This window comes from Lissotriton helveticus, chromosome 1_1 (assembly GCF_964261635.1).
Source record: "Lissotriton helveticus chromosome 1_1, aLisHel1.1, whole genome shotgun sequence".
Classification (NCBI taxonomy): Eukaryota; Metazoa; Chordata; class Amphibia; order Caudata; family Salamandridae; genus Lissotriton; species Lissotriton helveticus.
The window spans coordinates 1711792631-1711814617 of record NC_136057.1 but is presented as its reverse complement, the minus strand read 5'-3'; the positions used below and the strand labels follow the sequence as shown (position 1 = coordinate 1711814617).

At 48.8% G+C, this 21987-nt stretch overlaps 1 protein-coding gene across 11 annotated transcripts in view; it reads right to left on the bottom strand.

The window, feature by feature from the left end:
• BAZ2A (bromodomain adjacent to zinc finger domain 2A) overlaps positions 1–21987 on the bottom strand; it is a 1342005-nt gene that overhangs the window by 954740 nt on the left and 365278 nt on the right. For all 11 annotated transcript variants that reach the window (XM_078689111.1, XM_078689116.1, XM_078689113.1 and 8 more), the window contains one exon: positions 14549–14650. In XM_078689111.1, coding sequence (XP_078545237.1) covers positions 14549–14650 — 102 coding nt within the window. The remainder of the gene's footprint in view (positions 1–14548; positions 14651–21987) is intronic.

Sequence of the window (21987 nt, the reverse complement as noted above, 5' to 3'; positions counted from 1 at the left end):
TGGGTTTTGAAAGAATGCAGGCAAGTCAATAGTTTGGTTGAGATGGAACTGTGACACCACCTTCGGAAGGAATTTGGGGTTAGTGCGTAGCACTACCCTATTTGGATGAATCTGAATGAATGGCTCTTGGATTGTGAGCGCTTGTAGCTCACTAACCCTCCTCAGCGACGTAATAGCTATTAGGAAAGCTACTTTCCACGTTAGGAACTGGAGTTCACACGAGTGCAGTGGCTCGAAAGGTGGTCCCATCAGTCTGGTGAGTACCACATTGAGGTTCCACACCGGAGCTGGCGGTGTTCTTGGGGGAATGACTCGTTTCAGACCTTCAAGGAAGGCCTTAATGGCAGGCACTCTGAAGACAGAGAGATGTTGCCTGTTCTGAAGATAAGCTGCTATGGCGGACAGATGTATCCGAATGGAAGTATAGGCTAGATTGCACTTGTACAGATGTAGCAGATAGCAAATGATGTTAGGGATAGACGCATCTAGCGGGTTGATGTCATTGGCTGTACAGTAAATGACAAAACGCTTCCATTTCGCAGCATAGCATGCTCTGGTGGTAGGTTTCCTCGCCTCTTTAATGATGTTCATGCATTCTGGAGGCAGGTTAAGGTATCCAAACTCTAGGACTTCAGGAGCCAGATCGCCAGGTTGAGCTGTTGCGGATCTGGATGCTGAATTTCTCCATGGTTCTGCGTCAAAAGTCTGGGCGTGAGGCGCAGTCTTTGATGCGGCACCACCGAGAGTTCGAGGAACGTGGTGTACCACGCTTGGCGCGCCCACGTTGGAGCAACCAGGATGAGAGTCATCGCGTGCTGCCTTAGCTTTCTTGCCACCAGCGGTATCAGAGGGGCTGGTGGAAAAGCGTACGCAAATTTGCCTGACCAGTTCATCCATATCGCATTCCCTTGCGACTGTGGGTGAGGGAACCTGGCGGCAAAGTGTTGGCATTTTGCGTTTTCGTTTGTGGCAAACAGGTCTATCTCCGGATGACCCCACTGCTGGAAGTACGGGTGGAGTACTGATGGATGTAGCTCCCACTCGTGCATTTGATGGCTGAATCTGCTGAGCAGATCCGCCATCTGATTGTCCTTGCCCGGGAGGTGTTCTGCCATGAGGAAAATGTTCCTCTGAATGGCCCACTTCCACATGCTCTGAGCCAGATGAGACAGCTGTGGCGAGTGGGTGCCTCCCTGCTTTTGAATGTAGTACATCGCGGTCATGTTGTCCGTCCGGACTAACACTACCTTGTTGCACAGATGTACAATGAAGGACTTGATTGCCATGAAGATTGCCATCAGTTCCAGATAGTTGATGTGCATCTTCTGTTGCTGCGTCGTCCATAGTCCCTGCACTGTGTAAGTGAGCAGATGAGCTCCCCAGCCCTGGAGAGATGCGTCCGTCGTCAGGATAATCTGTGGCACTGGCTCCTGGAACAGTCGGCCCTTGCAAAGGTTGTGTGGAGTCCACCAATGCAGAGAGTCGTATGCCCGACTGGTAACCAACACTAGGTCTGTCAAATTCCCCTGAGCCTGTGTCCACTGATTTGCTAAGCACTCCTGGAGCGGGCGCATATGTAACCGTGCGTGAGGGACTATGAAGATGCAGGAGGCCATCATGCCTATCAACTGCATGAACACTCTCACTGGAAGCGAGTGTCGTGGTCTGAACTTCTGGATTAGAGACTGCATGCTGTCTATCCTGACTTGGTTTGGTTGAGCCATGGCCGTCAGGGTATTGATCGTCGCACCTAGAAACTGCCGGACATGTGCCGGCTGAAGATGCGACTTTGGGTAGTTCAACGAGAATCCCAGATTGTGTAGGAGGTGAATGGTGGTCGACATGTCCGCAGCGCACTGTTGTTCCGACTTGGCTTGAACGAGCCAGTCGTCCAGGTAGGGGTAGACATGGATGTTCTGCCTCCTGAGGTGCGCTGCCACTGTCGCCAGACACTTGGTAAACACCCTTGGGGCTGTGGTGACTCCGAAGGGCAGGACCTTGAATTGGTAATGCATTCCTTGGATAGTGAACCTGAGGTATTTCCTGTGGGACGGGTGTAGTGGAATGTGGAAATAAGCATCCTTGAGATCCAAGGTTGCTAAGAAGTCCCCTTGGTTTAACAAGGGGAGAATCTGTTGCAGTGTAAGCATATGGAAATGTTCTGACAGTATGTACAGGTTGAGGGTACGTAGATCTAGAATGGGTCTGAGAGATCCGTCCTTCTTTGGAATAAGGAAGTACAGGGAGTATACCCCCGTGCCTTCCTCTCCCACTGGCACGAGCTCGATTGCGCCTTTTTGCAGCATTGCCACTACTTCCTGCTGCAATAAGTGCAAGTGCTCTGCGGACATAGGCCTTTGCCTTGGCGGGATGTTGGGTGGAGTGGATTTCAACTCTAGGCAATAACCATACTGGATTAGTTGTCGCACCCACCTGTCTGTGGTGATGTTTCTCCAGACGGGCAGGAACTGCTGCAGTCTCCCCCCGACAGGTGTTAAGTGGTCGAGGGGCAGTGACAGAGAGTCACTGTTTGCTAGGGGTAGAGGAGCGGGAGTTGTTGTTTCCTCTGCCGCGCCCTCTGTTGCTGTTATTTCTGTAACCTCCCTTGTTCTGTTTCGTGAACGAGGATTGTGCTCCACCCCTTGAGAATTGAGATTGTTGACCCATTTGTCCTCTGGTGACTCCACGTGCACCTGAGCGACGAAAATTATTGCCACGAAACTGTTGTGATTGCAGGGCCCCCATGGACTTAGCAGTTTCTGTGTCCTTCTTTATCTTTTCGAGGGTGGTGTCAACATCTGGACCAAACAGTTGATCAGGATTGACTGGCTGATTAAGGATGGTTGTCTGAATATCGGGTTTAAACCCAGATATGCGGAGCCAAGCTTGTCGTCTCAGCATGACGCTAGTGTTGATAGCCCTAGCTGCTGTGTCTGCGGCGTCAAGTATACCAGAGGTGATGGGCGTGGCGCGCGGCTGATTTCTCAAAGTTTTTTATGAGAAGGTTAAACAAGGTATCTAGGTGAAGGTGCTCCTACAGGCGACGTAACTGTTCAAAGTGCGTCAAAGTGGTTGAAGGTTGAGTGCGCTACAGGAGTGTAGGCGCATCCCTGTGTTGGGCACACTTATATGGAGCTGTGTGTGGTGAGACAACACAGTGTGTTTCCAAACAATTGTAGTCAATAAAGTATCAAAGTTGAACGTTACAGGTAAACGGTTAATCCAAATTTGTCATGTGCAATAAACCATATTATATTCAAATGGATTTGCAGACCATCAGTTCATATCGTTTGAAACTGTACATAGCTCCGATGCATTTCGGACAATCTTTGTCCTTTCTCAAGGAGCTCTAAAACAAAAAGGATATATGACCATATCAATATCATGGAAAGTTAAAGAAACAAAAAATATACAATACATTTCGATATAACAAAGTTAATGTAACGGTTGTTAGGCATGCATTAAATTGTGGTGCAAATGGAGTGATGAAATCAAACGGGGATGACTAAAGAGACATAGGTGAGGGAGACTGAAAGAGCGTAAGGCCAACGGCAATGGCACAGGTAAAACAGTTCAATGAGACCCAGTATCATGGGTTAAAAGCGGGGACACAATAATTCAGGAAATGCTCAAGAGGTGGTGTGAGAGCGGGTGCAAGGTGATTCAAAGGTTCACGAGCTGCAAAAAAGCAGCTCAATAAGCTAGCGGTCCCGTAATGGTGTACCGCTCGCTCGGATTTTAAAGAAATGATGTGGTGCGCTCAAAGGGCGGTTGGCGGGCAAAGGTAATCAAGCTTACCGGGGTAGTCTCATCGACGGAACCTATGATGGAGGTCTGTGAAGGTGAAACTCCGCCGAATGAATGCAGAGTTTTGAAAAAAGACTGTGGAAATGAAAAACGGACTAGGTGAAGTGTAAGTTAGTCTGGTTGCAGCGTAACGGGGGTGGCCATCTTAGAAGGGAGATTGGAAAAAAAGGGCATTAGAAAAAGGTGAGGAAAACATAGTGTCAATCGCAACAGCGAAACAGTATTACAATGCATCAATGAATGCCCAAAGGCGGCATTATAAATAGCAGCTTAGCTCAGTCCGGTCATTAAGACCAAAAGGTTTCTGTGTTTGTAGCCTGTACATCCAGGCTGTCTCTCTCTGTAGCAACGTTTTGTTGTTGTCTCTGCCTTCTTTTGGTTGAACAATCTCAAGGACCAGATATTTGAGTTGAGATATGTTGTGGTTCGCTTCATTGAAGTGAAGTGCAATGTTAGATTTGGAATTCTTGGTCCTGATATTCGACTTGTGTTCGTTCAGTCTTGTTTTAATCTTCCTACTTGTCTTTCCCACATATGTTTTTCCGCATGGGCACTTGAGGAGATAGATTAGATTTGAAGAATCGCACGTGGCGTCAACATTCAACTTGATATCAAACCCTCTCATTGGGTGGCAGATCGTGTTACCTTTAATTACATTATTGCAGTTGCTGCAATGGTAGCATGGTCGAGTTCCAGTGAAGGTGGTGGATCCCTTTATGGCAAGAGGTTTTGAAAGGATTTCCTTGAAGTTCATGGGCCTGGTGTAGGCGAAGATCGGGGGATCATGGAATAAATCACCGAAATCCGGTTCCGATGATAAGATGCGCCAGTGTTTTTTGATGATCTGTTTATATTGGTTGCTTGAGGTCGAATACCTTGAAACCAATACCATTCGATGGCTTTCCGTCTTAGGTTTGCTGGCTAAAGCATCTGTTCTTGAGATGTTAGATGCACGGTCCATTGCGTCTTTAAGAATGGTTTCCGGATATCCTCTTCGTTGGAATCTAGATGCCATCTCAGTGATTTGATTCCTTCTAATGATCGGGTCAGAAACTATCCTGGTTACTCTCAGCATCTGGCTGTAAGGTAAATGTTGTTTGAGGGAATCTCGATGAAAACTGCTGTACAGTAACGCATTGTTGCGGTCTGTAGATTTCCTATACAGATCCGTCTGTATGCCTTGTGGGGTTATTTGGATGAGCACGTCCAAGAAAGCAATTTCTTGGAGGTCAATGTTCCAAGTAAAGTCTATACGATCGTCCTTGGTGTTGAGGTCCCTTAAGGCCCGTTCTAAACTTTCTTGGGGGCCTTTCCAAATGAAAAGTAGATCGTCGATGTACCGTGTATAAAGTTTGAGATTGTCCATCCATGTTCTGTTCTGGTATATGTAGTTATGTTCGAAGTTACCCATATATAGGTTCGCGTAGGTAGGGGCCGCACAATTGCCCATAGCCATTCCGGACATTTGTAAATACCAGGTTTGGTCGTGTTCAAAGTAACTATGGTATAGTGTGTATATCATCAGTTCTAAGATGAAAGGTTTCAAAGGGTCGTTGATTCCTGACGTGAGCAAGGCTTGTTCCACCGCGTTGATACCTCCTTCATGCGGAATGGAGGTATATAAGCTTCTTACATCTGCAGTGCAGAGTATCAGTTTCTCATTCTCAACAAAGTTCAATGTTGAAAGTTTATTGAGTAGTTGTGTAGTGTCCTTAATGTAACTGGGTAATGACTGAACCATTGGTTGTAGGTATCGATCTATGAATTTACCTGTAGGCTCATGAATTGATCCTCTAGTTGAAACAATTGGGCGGAATGGTGGATCCAACAAGTTTTTGTGTATCTTCGGGAGCATAGTTATTGAAGGGCTCCGTGGATGTTCCGTAATCAGGTATTTCTTCGTTCTTTCTTCGATAATTCCATCCGTTGCGGCTTTATTAACAATGGACACTAATTCCTGTTTGTATTCTTGCGTGGGATTACCGTCTAAAGGCAAATAAACGTCCCTATCCATGACATGTTCCATGGTTCTTTGTCTGTAGAGTTCCATGTTGAGAATAACAAGGGCGCCTCCTTTGTCGGCCTTCACACATTTTATCGCCGGATTTTTAGCAATATTTCTGAGAGTATCCATGTCTTTCGTCGTGATGTTCTTATGAGTCTTTTTACGGAAGTTGATTCTGGAAATATCCTGTTTCACTAAAGTTTCGAACATGTCAATACTTTTGTGACTAACTGGTGGTATGTAGGTACTAGAGGGACGTAAACCCAGAAGTTCATCAGGTTTTGGATTAGTGGCTGGCTCTAAAACTTTTTCGAAGAAATGTTTGAGACGAAGTTTCCTTGTGAGTTTGAACGTGCTGACGTCCAATTCAAGGAGGTTAGTGTTGCTGGTGGGAACAAAAGTCATGCCTTTTTGAAGGATCTTAATTTCGTGTTCGGTCAGGATGGTGTTCGAGATGTTAATTACTAGCGGTGCTTCCTGGTTTTCTTGTTGGGCTTCTGAGGTTGTTGGATTTCTCCGTTGTCTTTTTCCAGCCCTCTTTCCCCGTCGGGGTCTGCGGTTTTGTCTGTACCTTCTCCTAAAAAAGACTCAGTGGAGGTTGAGTCGATGTTTTGAGCTGTAGGTGTTTCTCTAGATGCTTGAGCAGACGTAGTTGGCCCTGCGGGTGTCCTCCTTGGGGGTCTGTTGGTGTTGTCACTCCCTGAGGATGAAGTGTCTGTGTTGGGATTAAAGGGTTTGTTTCTCCGACGTTGCGCATAAACGTCGGCCCATGTATACACCTCCCCTAGCTTGTAGTCCAGGGTATCCCGTCGAAATTTTCGTATCTTCCTTTCATTGATTTCTCTTGTGTGTCTGTCCAGTTGAGCGGAAATGTCTTCTAGGGTGGCTTTTAGTTCTTCGGGGGTGCTCAGCTCTTTTAGTTCACTTTCAAGAGTTGTGATTTCCTGGGTAAGATCAGTGAGTATGCCGGATAGTTCCTCCACAATTAACAAGATTAAGTCGAGGCTGCACTTGTTCAGGATGACGTTCCATCTCTCAATAAATTGTTTGGAATTCTTACAGAGTGAAGGTTTCAATGCTATCCGAAGGCCACGGGGAAGGCGGAGTACCTTATGATATTTTATCAAGGTGTTGGCGTGTAACTTCTGGTTAATTTGGCGTCTTGATAGATAAAGCAGTTGCTTGATGCATTGTTCCTTTGTTTTGCTACTCGCAGTTTGTGTTAGGTCATCGCTAATCAAAGCGTATATCCTCTCTGTGTCGAAAGCTAATGTTTCAGCTCGAGCTTCAGTGGATTTGGATATCTCTTCGTACTGCATGTTGTTAGATGCGTGCTGCCTGCCCCTTGAACAGAAGAGGAAAGTATACCAGAGGTGATGGGCGTGGCGCGCGGCTGATTTCTCAAAGTTTTTTATGAGAAGGTTAAACAAGGTATCTAGGTGAAGGTGCTCCTACAGGCGACGTAACTGTTCAAAGTGCGTCAAAGTGGTTGAAGGTTGAGTGCGCTACAGGAGTGTAGGCGCATCCCTGTGTTGGGCACACTTATATGGAGCTGTGTGTGGTGAGACAACACAGTGTGTTTCCAAACAATTGTAGTCAATAAAGTATCAAAGTTGAACGTTTAATCCAAATTTGTCATGTGCAATAAACCATATTATATTCAAATGGATTTGCAGACCATCAGTTCATATCGTTTGAAACTGTACATAGCTCCGATGCATTTCTTTGATACTTTATTGACTACAATTGTTTGGAAACACACTGTGTTGTCTCACCACACACAGCTCCATATAAGTGTGCCCAACACAGGGATGCGCCTACACTCCTGTAGCGCACTCAACCTTCAACCACTTTGACGCACTTTGAACAGTTACGTCGCCTGTAGGAGCACCTTCACCTAGATACCTTGTTTAACCTTCTCATAAAAAACTTTGAGAAATCAGCCGCGCGCCACGCCCATCACCTCTGGTATACTTTCCTCTTCTGTTCAAGGGGCAGGCAGCACGCATCTAACAACATGCAGTACGAAGAGATATCCAAATCCACTGAAGCTCGAGCTGAAACATTAGCTTTCGACACAGACGCCACAGAGAGGATATACGCTTTGATTAGCGATGACCTAACACAAACTGCGACTAGCAAAACAAAGGAACAATGCATCAAGCAACTGCTTTATCTATCAAGACGCCAAATTAACCAGAAGTTACACGCCAACACCTTGATAAAATATCATAAGGTACTCCGCATTCCCCGTGGCCTTCGGATAGCATTGAAACCTTCACTCTGTAAGAATTCCAAACAATTTATTGAGAGATGGAACGCCATCCTGAACAAGTGCAGCCTCGACTTAATCTTGTTAATTGTGGAGGAACTATCCGGCATACTCACTGATCTTACCCAGGAAATCACAACTCTTGAAAGTGAACTAAAAGAGCTGAGCACCCCCGAAGAACTAAAAGCCACCCTAGAAGACATTTCCGCTCAACTGGACAGACACACAAGAGAAATCAATGAAAGGAAGATACGAAAATTTCGACGGGATACCCTGGACTACAAGCTAGGGGAGGTGTATACATGGGCCGACGTTTATGCGCAACGTCGGAGAAACAAACCCTTTAATCCCAACACAGACACTTCATCCTCAGGGAGTGACAACACCAACAGACCCCCAAGGAGGACACCCGCAGGGCCAACTACGTCTGCTCAAGCATCTAGAGAAACACCTACAGCTCAAAACATCGACTCAACCTCCACTGAGTCTTTTTTAGGAGAAGGTACAGACAAAACCGCAGACCCCGACGGGGAAAGAGGGCTGGAAAAAGACAACGGAGAAATCCAACAACCTCAGAAGCCCAACAAGAAAACCAGGAAGCACCGCTAGTAATTAACATCTCGAACACCATCCTGACCGAACACGAAATTAAGATCCTTCAAAAAGGCATGACTTTTGTTCCCACCAGCAACACTAACCTCCTTGAATTGGACGTCAGCACGTTCAAACTCACAAGGAAACTTCGTCTCAAACATTTCTTCGAAAAAGTTTTAGAGCCAGCCACTAATCCAAAACCTGATGAACTTCTGGGTTTACGTCCCTCTAGTACCTACATACCACCAGTTAGTCACAAAAGTATTGACATGTTCGAAACTTTAGTGAAACAGGATATTTCCAGAATCAACTTCCGTAAAAAGACTCATAAGAACATCACGACGAAAGACATGGATACTCTCAGAAATATTGCTAAAAATCCGGCGATAAAATGTGTGAAGGCCGACAAAGGAGGCGCCCTTGTTATTCTCAACATGAAACTCTACAGACAAAGAACCATGGAACATGTCATGGATAGGGACGTTTATTTGCCTTTAGACGGTAATCCCACGCAAGAATACAAACAGGAATTAGTGTCCATTGTTAATAAAGCCGCAACGGATGGAATTATCGAAGAAAGAACGAAGAAATACCTGATTACGGAACATCCACGGAGCCCTTCAATAACTATGCTCCCGAAGATACACAAAAACTTGTTGGATCCACCATTCCGCCCAATTGTTTCAACTAGAGGATCAATTCATGAGCCTACAGGTAAATTCATAGATCGATACCTACAACCAATGGTTCAGTCATTACCCAGTTACATTAAGGACACTACACAACTACTCAATAAACTTTCAACATTGAACTTTGTTGAGAATGAGAAACTGATACTCTGCACTGCAGATGTAAGAAGCTTATATACCTCCATTCCGCATGAAGGAGGTATCAACGCGGTGGAACAAGCCTTGCTCACGTCAGGAATCAACGACCCTTTGAAACCTTTCATCTTAGAACTGATGATATACACACTATACCATAGTTACTTTGAACACGACCAAACCTGGTATTTACAAATGTCCGGAATGGCTATGGGCAATTGTGCGGCCCCTACCTACGCGAACCTATATATGGGTAACTTCGAACATAACTACATATACCAGAACAGAACATGGATGGACAATCTCAAACTTTATACACGGTACATCGACGATCTACTTTTCATTTGGAAAGGCCCCCAAGAAAGTTTAGAACGGGCCTTAAGGGACCTCAACACCAAGGACGATCGTATAGACTTTACTTGGAACATTGACCTCCAAGAAATTGCTTTCTTGGACGTGCTCATCCAAATAACCCCACAAGGCATACAGACGGATCTGTATAGGAAATCTACAGACCGCAACAATGCGTTACTGTACAGCAGTTTTCATCGAGATTCCCTCAAACAACATTTACCTTACAGCCAGATGCTGAGAGTAACCAGGATAGTTTCTGACCCGATCATTAGAAGGAATCAAATCACTGAGATGGCATCTAGATTCCAACGAAGAGGATATCCGGAAACCATTCTTAAAGACGCAATGGACCGTGCATCTAACATCTCAAGAACAGATGCTTTAGCCAGCAAACCTAAGACGGAAAGCCATCGAATGGTATTGGTTTCAAGGTATTCGACCTCAAGCAACCAATATAAACAGATCATCAAAAAACACTGGCGCATCTTATCATCGGAACCGGATTTCGGTGATTTATTCCATGATCCCCCGATCTTCGCCTACACCAGGCCCATGAACTTCAAGGAAATCCTTTCAAAACCTCTTGCCATAAAGGGATCCACCACCTTCACTGGAACTCGACCATGCTACCATTGCAGCAACTGCAATAATGTAATTAAAGGTAACACGATCTGCCACCCAATGAGAGGGTTTGATATCAAGTTGAATGTTGACGCCACGTGCGATTCTTCAAATCTAATCTATCTCCTCAAGTGCCCATGCGGAAAAACATATGTGGGAAAGACAAGTAGGAAGATTAAAACAAGACTGAACGAACACAAGTCGAATATCAGGACCGAGAATTCCAAATCTAACATTGCGCTTCACTTCAATGAAGCGAACCACAACATATCTCAACTCAAATATCTGGTCCTTGAGATTGTTCAACCAAAAGAAGGCAGAGACAACAACAAAACGTTGCTACAGAGAGAGACAGCCTGGATGTACAGGCTACAAACACAGAAACCTTTTGGTCTTAATGACCGGACTGAGCTAAGCTGCTATTTATAATGCCGCCTTTGGGCATTCATTGATGCATTGTAATACTGTTTCGCTGTTGCGATTGACACTATGTTTTCCTCACCTTTTTCTAATGCCCTTTTTTTCCAATCTCCCTTCTAAGATGGCCACCCCCGTTACGCTGCAACCAGACTAACTTACACTTCACCTAGTCCGTTTTTCATTTCCACAGTCTTTTTTCAAAACTCCGCATTCATTCGGCGGAGTTTCACCTTCACAGACCTCCATCATAGGTTCCGTCGATGAGACTACCCCGGTAAGCTTGATTACCTTTGCCCGCCAACCGCCCTTTGAGCGCACCACATCATTTCTTTAAAATCCGAGCGAGCGGTACACCATTACGGGACCGCTAGCTTATTGAGCTGCTTTTTTGCAGCTCGTGAACCTTTGAATCACCTTGCACCCGCTCTCACACCACCTCTTGAGCATTTCCTGAATTATTGTGTTCCCGCTTTTAACCCGTGATACTGGGTCTCATTGAACTGTTTTACCTGTGCCATTGCCGTTGGCCTTACGCTCTTTCAGTCTCCCTCACCTATGTCTCTTTAGTCATCCCCGTTTGATTTCATCACTCCATTTGCACCACAATTTAATGCATGCCTAACAACCGTTACATTAACTTTGTTATATCGAAATGTATTGTATATTTTTTGTTTCTTTAACTTTCCATGATATTGATATGGTCATATATCCTTTTTGTTTTAGAGCTCCTTGAGAAAGGACAAAGATTGTCCGAAATGCATCGGAGCTATGTACAGTTTCAAACGATATGAACTGATGGTCTGCAAATCCATTTGAATATAATATGGTTTATTGCACATGACAAATTTGGATTAAACGTTTACCTGTAACGTTCAACTTTGATACTTTATTGACTACAATTGTTTGGAAACACACTGTGTTGTCTCACCACACACAGCTCCATATAAGTGTGCCCAACACAGGGATGCGCCTACACTCCTGTAGCGCACTCAACCTTCTGCGGCGTCAAGTGCACACTTGATGGCTGCGTTGGAGATCAGTTTACCTTCCTCTATAAGCAGTTTGGTGCCCTCTTGAAACTGTGGAGGCAGGTGTTGTACTATTTGCTCTAGGGTGTCGTAATGCGCCCTATCGTAACGTGCTAAGAGTGCTTGTGTATTTGAAATACGCCAAAAGTTGGCAGCCTGTGCCGCCACTCTCTTGCCCCCTGCCTCCAGCACTTTGGACTCCTTGTCAGGGGGAGGAGCTTCACCCGTTGTCTGGGAGTTGGCCCGTTTTCTGGCATTTGCGACCACAAGAGAGTCCAGAGGCAACTGTCCCCGAATGTATGCAGGGTCTGCAGGTGCTGGCCTGTACTTCTTTTAGATACGTGGATTGACCACTCTCGCCCTGGTAGGTTCTTTAAAGATGTCAGCTGCATGCTTGAGGACTCCCTTGAGCATACGCAGCGTTTTCACAGTTCTTTCAGAGACTGAAAAAGTGTCGAAGAGAAAGTCCTCTTCCACTGGGTCAGCATGCATGTCTACATCATGATTAGCAGCTGCCCTCTCGATGAGTGCATGAAAACCTGCAGAATCCTCTGTTGGGGATGCACGTGCACTGAAAGGCTGTGGGTCTTGCCCCACACCTTGGGTGCCTTGGTCACCAATGTCATCATATGCATCTGTATGTGCATCTGGTTCATTTACGGGGAAGGTGTATTGGTCCTCCTCATCATAACCCTCACCATCAGAATGTTCTGGTGAGGGAGTAGGGCTTCTTCTTGGAGGAGGCTGGATAGGCTCTATGAGGTTAGAAGCGTCCAGAGGAACTCTTTTCTTCTTTAGTGGGATAACATAGGAGTCTAGAGGCTCTGATGTGATCCTTCTTTTGTATATTGTCAATTTGCCTGTGTTGGCGTCGATGAAGTGCTCAGAATCGTCCTCTGATTCGAGTTCTCGACTTGAAGGTACCCCTGCCGTAGAAGAATCCGCCTTCTTTGGCGTCGATTTTGTAGAAAAAGCCTTCGGAGCCTCTTTCGGCGGCAGAAGGAAGAGAAGCTTGCTTTTAGGCTTGGCCGGAGCATCCTTCGGCGTCTGAGGCGACGGTAACGGAGCCGACGTAGCAGCGGCCTTTTCCCTGATTCTCTGCAGCGAAGCGGCGATGAGAGACGCTTCATCCACAGTGGCTTTTGGCGCTGACGAGGACGTCTTGACCTTCCCCTCGGATCCGACGTGATGGTGGCCCTTCTGAGGTTTGGACGCCGATGCCGTTGACGCCGACCCAGAGTCCTTGGATCGATGCGCAGACGTGCCAGCCGTCGATCCGTGCGCTTGAGTCGGTTCCGTATCCACTACGCTGCTGGCCTTGGCGTGCTTAGACGGTGTCGCAGCGGTTGATCCGTGCCGACCACCCTTTTTAGAGGATCCCTCCTCCTGCGCCGATTTCGTTCCAGCGGAATCGACCGACTTCTTCGCCTTCTGCGGACCGGAGCCCGACGGAGCCGATGCGGCAGCGGGTGCAGTAGGTTTCTGTGGGCCGGCCGCCATTTTAGGGACGCTCGAGTCCATAAGTTTCGGTTTCGTTTTCGGGTCGGCCATTTTAGGTGTAGTCGACACCGCAGGTTTCGGTTTCGATCCGGCCTGCCCAGCAAGTACGTCCGTGGCCGGGCCTGATGGCGGGGCCGTGGCTTGCGGCACGGGGTCTTGGGTAAGGCCACTTGGCGATCCCGTGACCCGATCTTGATCTTCGAAACCTTCGGGGCATAGCTCGTCCCCAGAGCTATCCGCCGCGGCCCCATAAATCTCTTCGACGTCCCCTACCTCGTCGACGTATTGAAGGTCTTGACCCGCGACTCCGTCGTCGTCCACCGGATCCGCCTCGACCTCCGTTTCGGGTGGGGAGATTTGGAGATGATGACCCTGTTCATCTTCTTCTTGGTCGCCGAAGATGTTTTCTGGATCCGGGGCCGCTTGTCTGGCCTCCAGGCGCACCGCGCGCCGGAGCTTGAGAGTCTTTTTGGACCGGAATTGAGCGCAAGCCTTGCACTTGCCGTCGTCATGGTCCGGTGAAAGGCATTTGTTACAGACCGGGTGGAGGTCTATATGTGGGTACTTGGACCCACAGAGCGGACAGTACTTAAACGGACTCCGCTCCATGCTGGAAAGTTGTAGTCGTGTCGCGATGAGAAGGCCTCGATGTCCGAAGAGTGTAGACTCCGTTGAATCCGACTTCAAGAGTTGGAAGAACCCGAGACCGTGCGCGAACAATACCGACGCTAGAAAATACAAGGCCTTTTGGCCTGAAAAAGTTAGTTTTTCTCGGTTCCGACAAAGAGAAGTCGGGACCGCATCCGAACCCAATGGCGGAAAAAAACAATCTGGGGATGGAGCCGATGCCCATGCGCACTGTAGTCCAGGGGAGGAGCCACCTATCTCAGGATACTTCGAAGACTCTTCCAGGACAACAATGTGCGATCATCCGGACCCAACACTAGGCGGCGATCTAATGCTAAGATATGAATTTAGCAGCCCACATGCCTCGAACAGATATGGTCTGGTCTGAAAATTAATGCCAACTGATGTAGATGTCGCCCTCCTCCAACAGTACTGTGCAACAGCTGTGCAACTGCTTGTCTCTCTAGGGCCAAAAACTTAATTTAAGTGCACTCACATCTGCAGAACTGCACTCTTCATAAAAGTCTCCAACAGGCATCCGTGGGCTGAAGCTGAAGTGCTCCCTTCGAATGCTGCCCGTGGGGTTCCTGGAAAGATACTGAGCAAGAAAGGAGAAAAACAGACATCATCACTACTACACTTGCTACAATCGTTCAACCAACCCAAATCATACTGGTCAACTACCCTAAATCAAATGTCTTATTAATACAGGAACTTGTGTGCAATTAATGGTTCACCAACCAAACAATGCCATTATTCACTCTCATTTTTCCCCTGTATGACTTGTTCTTTGGAGAGGGGACGCTACAGGAGAGCAAGTACAGTACCCTTTCCAGCCAAGGAATAACATTCATATCAGTGAAGATGGACAACATTGGAGGAGGCTCCTATAATCATGTTTGGGTAGAGCATCCCTATTAAAAGATCAAGCTTCCAACGCCTACATATGCTTCAAAATGTCCCATTGTGGGTCATTAAGAATTTCTTTCTTAAATCAAACATAGGTCCAGAGTTACTACTTTGGAACAGGAGCATGCTTAGAATATCTCTGGAAACACTCTGCAAGAGTATTTATGAATTTTATTTATTTCAAAAGTTTTATATAGCGCTACTGGACCCAGGAGTATCAGAGCGCTTTACAGACAGATAAACATCATGATGTAAATAAAACCAATTACACAGTGAGTAATAGCTCGCAATGGGAAAAACTGTCATTAGTTAGACCAGGGAGTTTATGGAAAGAAAGTAATTAGGTATGAGTGAGGGGGAAGGGGAAGCGGATTAACGATAGGAGAGAGAGGGGTAGAGGGAGAGGGGGGAGAAGAGGAAGGTGAGAGAGGGGGTGGGTTGATGTGAATAGAGAAACAGGGGACTGCATCATTATAGAGATGTTTGGTACCCCAATATTTGTTGAGAAGAAGTACCTTGAGTCTTTTTTTGAAGAGAGGGAAGGATGGGTTGCAGCACAGGTCATTGGGGAGAGAGTTCCAAATCGTAGGGGCATTACCAGAGAAGGCACATGATTGAGTCTTTTTACATTTGAGTTTCGGGGGGATGAGGACAAGGGCATTGGTGCTTCTCAAGGACCTGGAGCAACCAGCTTTTTGTAGTTTGTCCGAGAGGTAAGAGGGGGTGTTTTGGTGAAGGGCTTTGTGAGTGATACAAGCCATCTTGAAGGTAGATCTACCTTCGATTGGGAGCCAGTTAAGGTTTTTGAGGATAGGAGAAATGTGATCAAATCGTTTACAATCAGAGATAAGTCTGGCGGCCAGGTTGAGGACAGATTTAATTGGGGCAAGATGGACTTTTGGGGTGCCTACAAGGGTGGCATTGCCGTAGTCAATTCTGGAAAGTACAAACGACTGGACAACAATTTTGAAGTCATCAGCTGGAATGAAAGGTTTGATTTTTTTAAGGTGGAGAAGGGAGAAGAGAGCGCCTTTTGCAGCATTTTTAATGTGAGGGATGAGGGTGAGATTTTTGTCAATGCTGATGCCCAAGGATTTGACAGAGTTAGATGAGGAGAGGGTGCAGTTGAGTGCTTTTATATCATTGATCCAGAGTTGAATAGGCAGGGAACTATTTGGGAGTGAAAAGGATGATTTCAGTTTTTTGGGGATTCAGTTTGAGATGATTAAGATGGAACCATGCTTGGACTTTGTTCAAGGTATCATTGAGGAGAAGAATGTCATGGTGGGTTTTGATATTGTAATAAAGTTGAGTGTCGTCAGCATAGAGGTGGTAGTTTATATTAGCTTGTTTGAGAATAAGGGTGAGTGGTTCCATGAATAGATTAAAGAGGGTAGGGGAAAGGATAGAGCCTTGTGGGACTCCAAGTGAGACAGGTTGTGGTTTGGAAAGGCAGTGACTGAGTTTGATTTGTTGGGATCTATGTTGGAGGTAAGAGGTGAACCATTGGTGAACAGTGCCCTCAAGCCCAAAACGGTCTTTGAGAGTGTTAAGAAGGGTCTGATGGTGGACAGTATCAAATGCAGCAAAGAGGTCAAGGAGGATAAGGAGGGAGGATTCGCCTTTGTCAAGAGAGCGATGGATATCATCTGTGATATTGAGCATGGCGGTTTCTGTGCTGCATCCTTTTCTGAAACCAGATTGGAAAAAGTCAAGGAGATTGAATGAAGTGATTTGTTTGTCTTACTGGGAGAGAACACATTTTTCAAGTGCTTTGGAGAGGAAGGGAAGATTAGAGATAGGGCGTAGATTGTTCAAGTCATTAGGGTCAGCTGTGGGGTTTTTGAGGATGGGGGAGATTTGACCAAGTTGAAAAGATGCTGGGACACAGTCGGTGGTAAGGGAGGAATTGATGATCTTGGTCCAGATGGGTGCAATGATGTGTTTGAGTTCCTGAACCAGCTGGGCAGGAAGAGGATCCTTGGTGTCAGACGAAGGTTTAAGTTTTGAGATAATGTTGAGGACAATTGATTCAGATACTGGACAAAATTCGTTCCAGGAGGCATTATTTTTGGTAAGGGTGTCAGTAGGGATAGGTTTGGGATGGGATGGAGTCGGGAGGGGTAGAGAGAGGTCGTGGCATGAAGGGGCAGAGGAGCGAGGTGAAGTAGGAGTGTTAGGAAGGAGGTGTTGGCTAAGGGTAGATTGGTATGGGAGAGGAGGAGAAGAGAAGGATAGTTCGATCAGGTTGACTTTGTTCGCAAAGAAGCTGGCAATTTCTTCACATCTTTCAACAGTGTCAAGTATTTTAGGGGGGCCAGAGGAAGTTTGTTTTTTAACGATGCTGAAGAGTTCTCTGGGACGGTTTTTGGCCTGGTCAAGTTGTGAACGGAGGAAGGAGGCTTTTTCAGTGAAAATGTGTTTCTTGTATTTGGCTCTGGCATTTCTGAGGAGAATCAGGTTATTAGGGGAGGGATGATTCCTCCATGTGCGGTCAGATTGTCTGAGGGCCCGTCTTTCATTATTGATGTCAGAGTTAAACCAGGATTTAGGGGGTATATTTTTTTTATGTTTAAGTTTGATAGGGGCCATTTGGTCAAGCAATGGTGCTGTGAGAAGGGGGGGGGGTGGAGTAAGCAGGTTTTGATAGAAGATTCCAACTCGCCAGGGGGGATAAGGTGAAGATTGCGGGTATGTTTCAAGGGTAGGGAGCCGATAGGGGTGGGGATAGTAAAGGAGCAGTTCAAAGTGAAGAGGATAAGGTGATGATCTGACCAGTCAACAGGAAGAATCATTGAGAGAGAGGCAAGATCCTTGCTAGTTATAATAGCATCCAGGGTGGCGCCTTTCGAGTGCGTCGGGGCTTGGCAAATATGTGTCAGGTCAGTAATGTCCATGATATCTTTAAGGAGGATGACAGACGGTTCGTCGTTATTGTTCCAATGGATGTTATAGTCGCCGAGAAAGAGATTGTTAGAGTAAGTGAGCAGAGATTGAGTGATGAGATCCGAAAGCTCTTCGGTAAAGGGGATGGGATCGCCAGGGGGATGGTAGATAGTATGAAGACGAATGGTGGGGGAGTCAGGAGTGGTAAGATCAACGCAGAGGTATTCAAAGGTAGAAGGGTCCTGGGAATGAACTAGTGTGAGAGTGAGTTCAGTTGTAAAAAATTAGGGCAAGGCCACCTCCAATTTGCTTTATTCTGTCTTTCCTAATGATGGAACATCCAGGAGGAATGAGCAGGTGAAGGATAGGAGTAGAGTGGGGGTTGAGCCAAGTTTCCCTAAGGAAAGCAATATCTATGTTTTCACTCAGGATGGTTTCTGCAATATCAGTCGCGTGGCAGGATGCAGATCGGCAGTTAATCAACATGCAGTGAAGTGGAGAGAGGTCAGGGTATTGAGTAGGGGGATCAGGGAGTATGGAGGTTAGTTGTTGTGGGGGTCTAGGCGATGTCGGGTAACAGGGGAGTCAACTCGTTCCAAGGAGAACAGGGATAGTGGACTGCGGAAAAGGGGTATATGTGGACAAGGAGGGAAGGGGGAGACGGTGGGGTTCGTGGAAAGATTAACCTGCATGGGAATTGGGTAAGCAACTTGATGAGAGCTAGAACTCGCGGATGCCGAGTGGGGTTGGGGTGAAATGGAAGGATCAATGGGTTTGGGGGGGGTCAAGCAGTTTGTAGGGAGGAGGGAACTGTGAGAAGAATAATCGACGATACCATTACCAGGGGGGCAGTTATTGGAGGAGGAGTGGGGGGGGGAGATGTGCGTGAATGGTCAGAGGAGTGGGCTTTAGTAAGGAGTGAGACCTCAGCTCGTAGGGAGGAGAATTCTAGGACAAGGGACGAAAGGAGAAGCTCAACATTAACACCTGTGGCTGTGTCCAATATAAGTATGGACGGTCATTTTAACAAGCATTTACAATGCAATAGGTCTCGCAATTGCAAGAGTTTAAGCTATTGGCATTGTAAATGACAATGTCTTTTATTTATCAGTTTTAAAAAACAATGTATAAATAAAAGGCATCGTCATTTACAAATGGCAATAGCTCAAACTTTCGCAAATGTGAGACCTATTGCATTACAAATGCTGCATCTGCGCCCTATGCAGCCTGAAATCTGCGATGTTGTTACGCCCAGTGAAAGTTAGGATAAAGTAAGACTATAGCTATGCACTGCTACAGTTAATACATTAGTAGTGAACGTCTTAATTAAAGCAGCGCATAATTATATATTTTTTCGTGTAACTTTTGCATTGCCTTCAAATACATGCGGGGGGAGTTATAAGCTGCCCCGCTGGATACTGATCCAAACAACAGCCGCCGGCTGCCACATTTATGCAAGGACGGGGTGGGGAGATATTGAGCTCAACATTGCAGCATGTCCAAGCCCTGGGGGCGGAGCGGTCTGTTAAAAACAAAATTAAGTAAATCGGGGGCGTGGCCGAGACAGCGATGTGAGCGGACGTGTCTCGCCTGAGCTCCGTCGCCCCGCTGCTTTAATTGGCCTGTTTCAGCGTAGTTTTGGGGGAACATCCACTCCTGGGGTCCCCCCGTGCGCCAACGACCCTGCTGGTGTCTTTCCTGGACGGCGAGCGGCGGCTGTGGGGCATTCAGTGGTTGCAGCACCGGCCTCCGGGACCCCCGCAGTCGGCCGCTGGCCGCCATCTTGCTGTGGACCCACTGCTGACACGCCTGGACTGGCTCCCGGGGAGAGGCCCGACACTGCGTCCCGGGTGAGGCTCCGGAGCACCCCTGCTCCCACCCGTGGACTCCCTGCACCAGCGGAACCAGCCTGTCGCCGGCGGAGTCGCGCCGGAGCTGTTGGAGCCGGGCTGCCACGAGCGGAGCACACAGCGGCGGCCTGGACGCCGAGCCTACGCGAGCCCCCGGCTTCGGCGGGAAAAACAGGCCCGGACCCGAGGACTTGCCGGCGGCCCCTGCCCACGAGCCCTTGATCCATCGCCCGTCGCTGGACCCACCCGGTGAGCTGCAGCGCGCTGACCTCCTCCCCCCCCCCCCCTGCTGCCTTCCCGGGGGGTCCGGCGGTTGCGGGGCTTGGCGGTTGGTCTACCCGCCATCTTCCCCCCTCGGCGGAGGGCTGATCCCGCTCACGGACGATCCTTGCCGGAGTGCCCCCGGCTGCCCTGGACTCACTGGCAGCGTGCAAGCGGGCCCCGAGCCTTGGTGAGCCCCATATCCTCTGGACAAGTCTTCTGGCCGCCTCCCTGCTAAGGCCCGGCCCCGCCAAGCCTGGTGGGCCGCAGACCGGGCGCACCTGCCGCGACCACACGGGGACCCCGGGAGCCTTTGCCTTCTGCCTTTCCCGGCGCTGGGCTTCCCGCAGCTAGGGAGCTGGGACGCCTGGGGGGCCCTCCTGGACACTCTTCGACTGCTGTGAAGGGGCTGGCTGGACGCTGCTCTGGGAATAGGCCCTGACCCTGGTGGGACAAGGGGACTGCGCCTAGCCAGGACTCTTCGGAGGCCCCCCGCCTGTGGGCCCCAGGCCCGATCTGCCGTGGGACACCTGTAGCCATCACACACCTAACGTCTCTCCTGCCTCATCGCTACCTTGCCTCCCCGGTCGCTGCTCCCGCTCCGGCGGCCCCACCGCATTCTGGACTCCTTCAACTTGAGTGCGCCCCACGCCTTGTCAGAGGACGGACCCGGCTACGGACAGCGAGGGCAGCGGCACGCATTGCCATCTCCTGCATCGTGACCTTGAGCCCTGGATCGTGGGACCCGGGCAGCTACACCACAGGGCACCAGTGCGTCCTCCCTCGAAGCACCCCCCACCTCGGCCCGGCGACTGTGCGTGGAAGCCGAACCTGCCCCCCACTGCCCCGTGCCGCCTCGAGTGGATCATGACTCGCGGCAAGGGGACCAAGCTGGAACCCCCGCCCACGACGACCAGAGGGGCATCAGTAGCTTCTATGTGGGGCAAGGCGGGCTCCCCACCATCTTCCGGTGGCCCCTCATCGGCATCAGGGGGGAAGCCCCCGCCGCCAGCCGACTCTCCACCGGTGACGCAGGCCTTCATGACCTCCTTCATGGCCGATCTGAAGACGGAGATTGGATCCCTCAGAACGGAGGTCCACACCTGCGTCAAAGAAATGCGCAGGGAAGTCACTGACCTCGGCGATCGAGTCGACGGCCTGGAGAAAACGGTCGACTCCCGCACCGAAGACCTGGAGCAGATCTGGCAGAGAGTGGCGATCCTTGAGGAACAACACATCCAGCTTCAGATCATGCAGGAGGACCTGGAAAACAGGGGACGACGCAACAACCTCCGCATACGGGGTGTGCCACTTGGAGAAGAGGGGACTAATACCATGGCCTACGTGGCCCTGCTCTTGCAAGCGGTGTGGGGCGAGGAGGACGCCCCCCCGCCGCGCCTCGACCGTGCACACCGGGTCTTTGGAGCGGGAGGAAAAGCGGGCCTCTTGCCCGACATCGTCACTAGGCTCCACTACTTTACTGAGAAGGAGGCCATTTTGAAGGTAGCTAGGGACAATCCAGACCTGCGGTACGAAGGCCACAGGATCCAGATCTACCAAGACTTGGCCCCCACAACACTCCACAGAAGAAAGGTCTTCCGCCCGATCACCGAGAGGCTCCGGACCCTCAACGTCTCCTACCAGTGGGGCCACCCTTTTGCTCTCATCTTCAAGTGGGAGGGCAAGCGTAGGGCTCTCCGGTCCTACCGAGAAGCGGCACACCTGCTAGGCATGCCGGAGTCCCTGGACCACAGCCCGACTCGCCCCCCCCCGCTCGGAGAAGGGCCCCCCGCGCCCAGATTGGTCCACTGTGCGCCCCCGCCGAAGGTCCCCTCCGGTGGACGCACTCTCTGCTTCTCAGACCAAACAGGACATCATCGCACACATCCGCTCCCTTGAGGGCGACCGCGAGGGGCAGGCCTCTCAACTCCTCGCTTCTGGCTCGGAGGGTGGGGATCGCCCCTCAACGCCGGATGGCCGCTGATCGCTGCTGTTGTATCTCATGCTACCCTGGGCGCGCGCTTGCCAG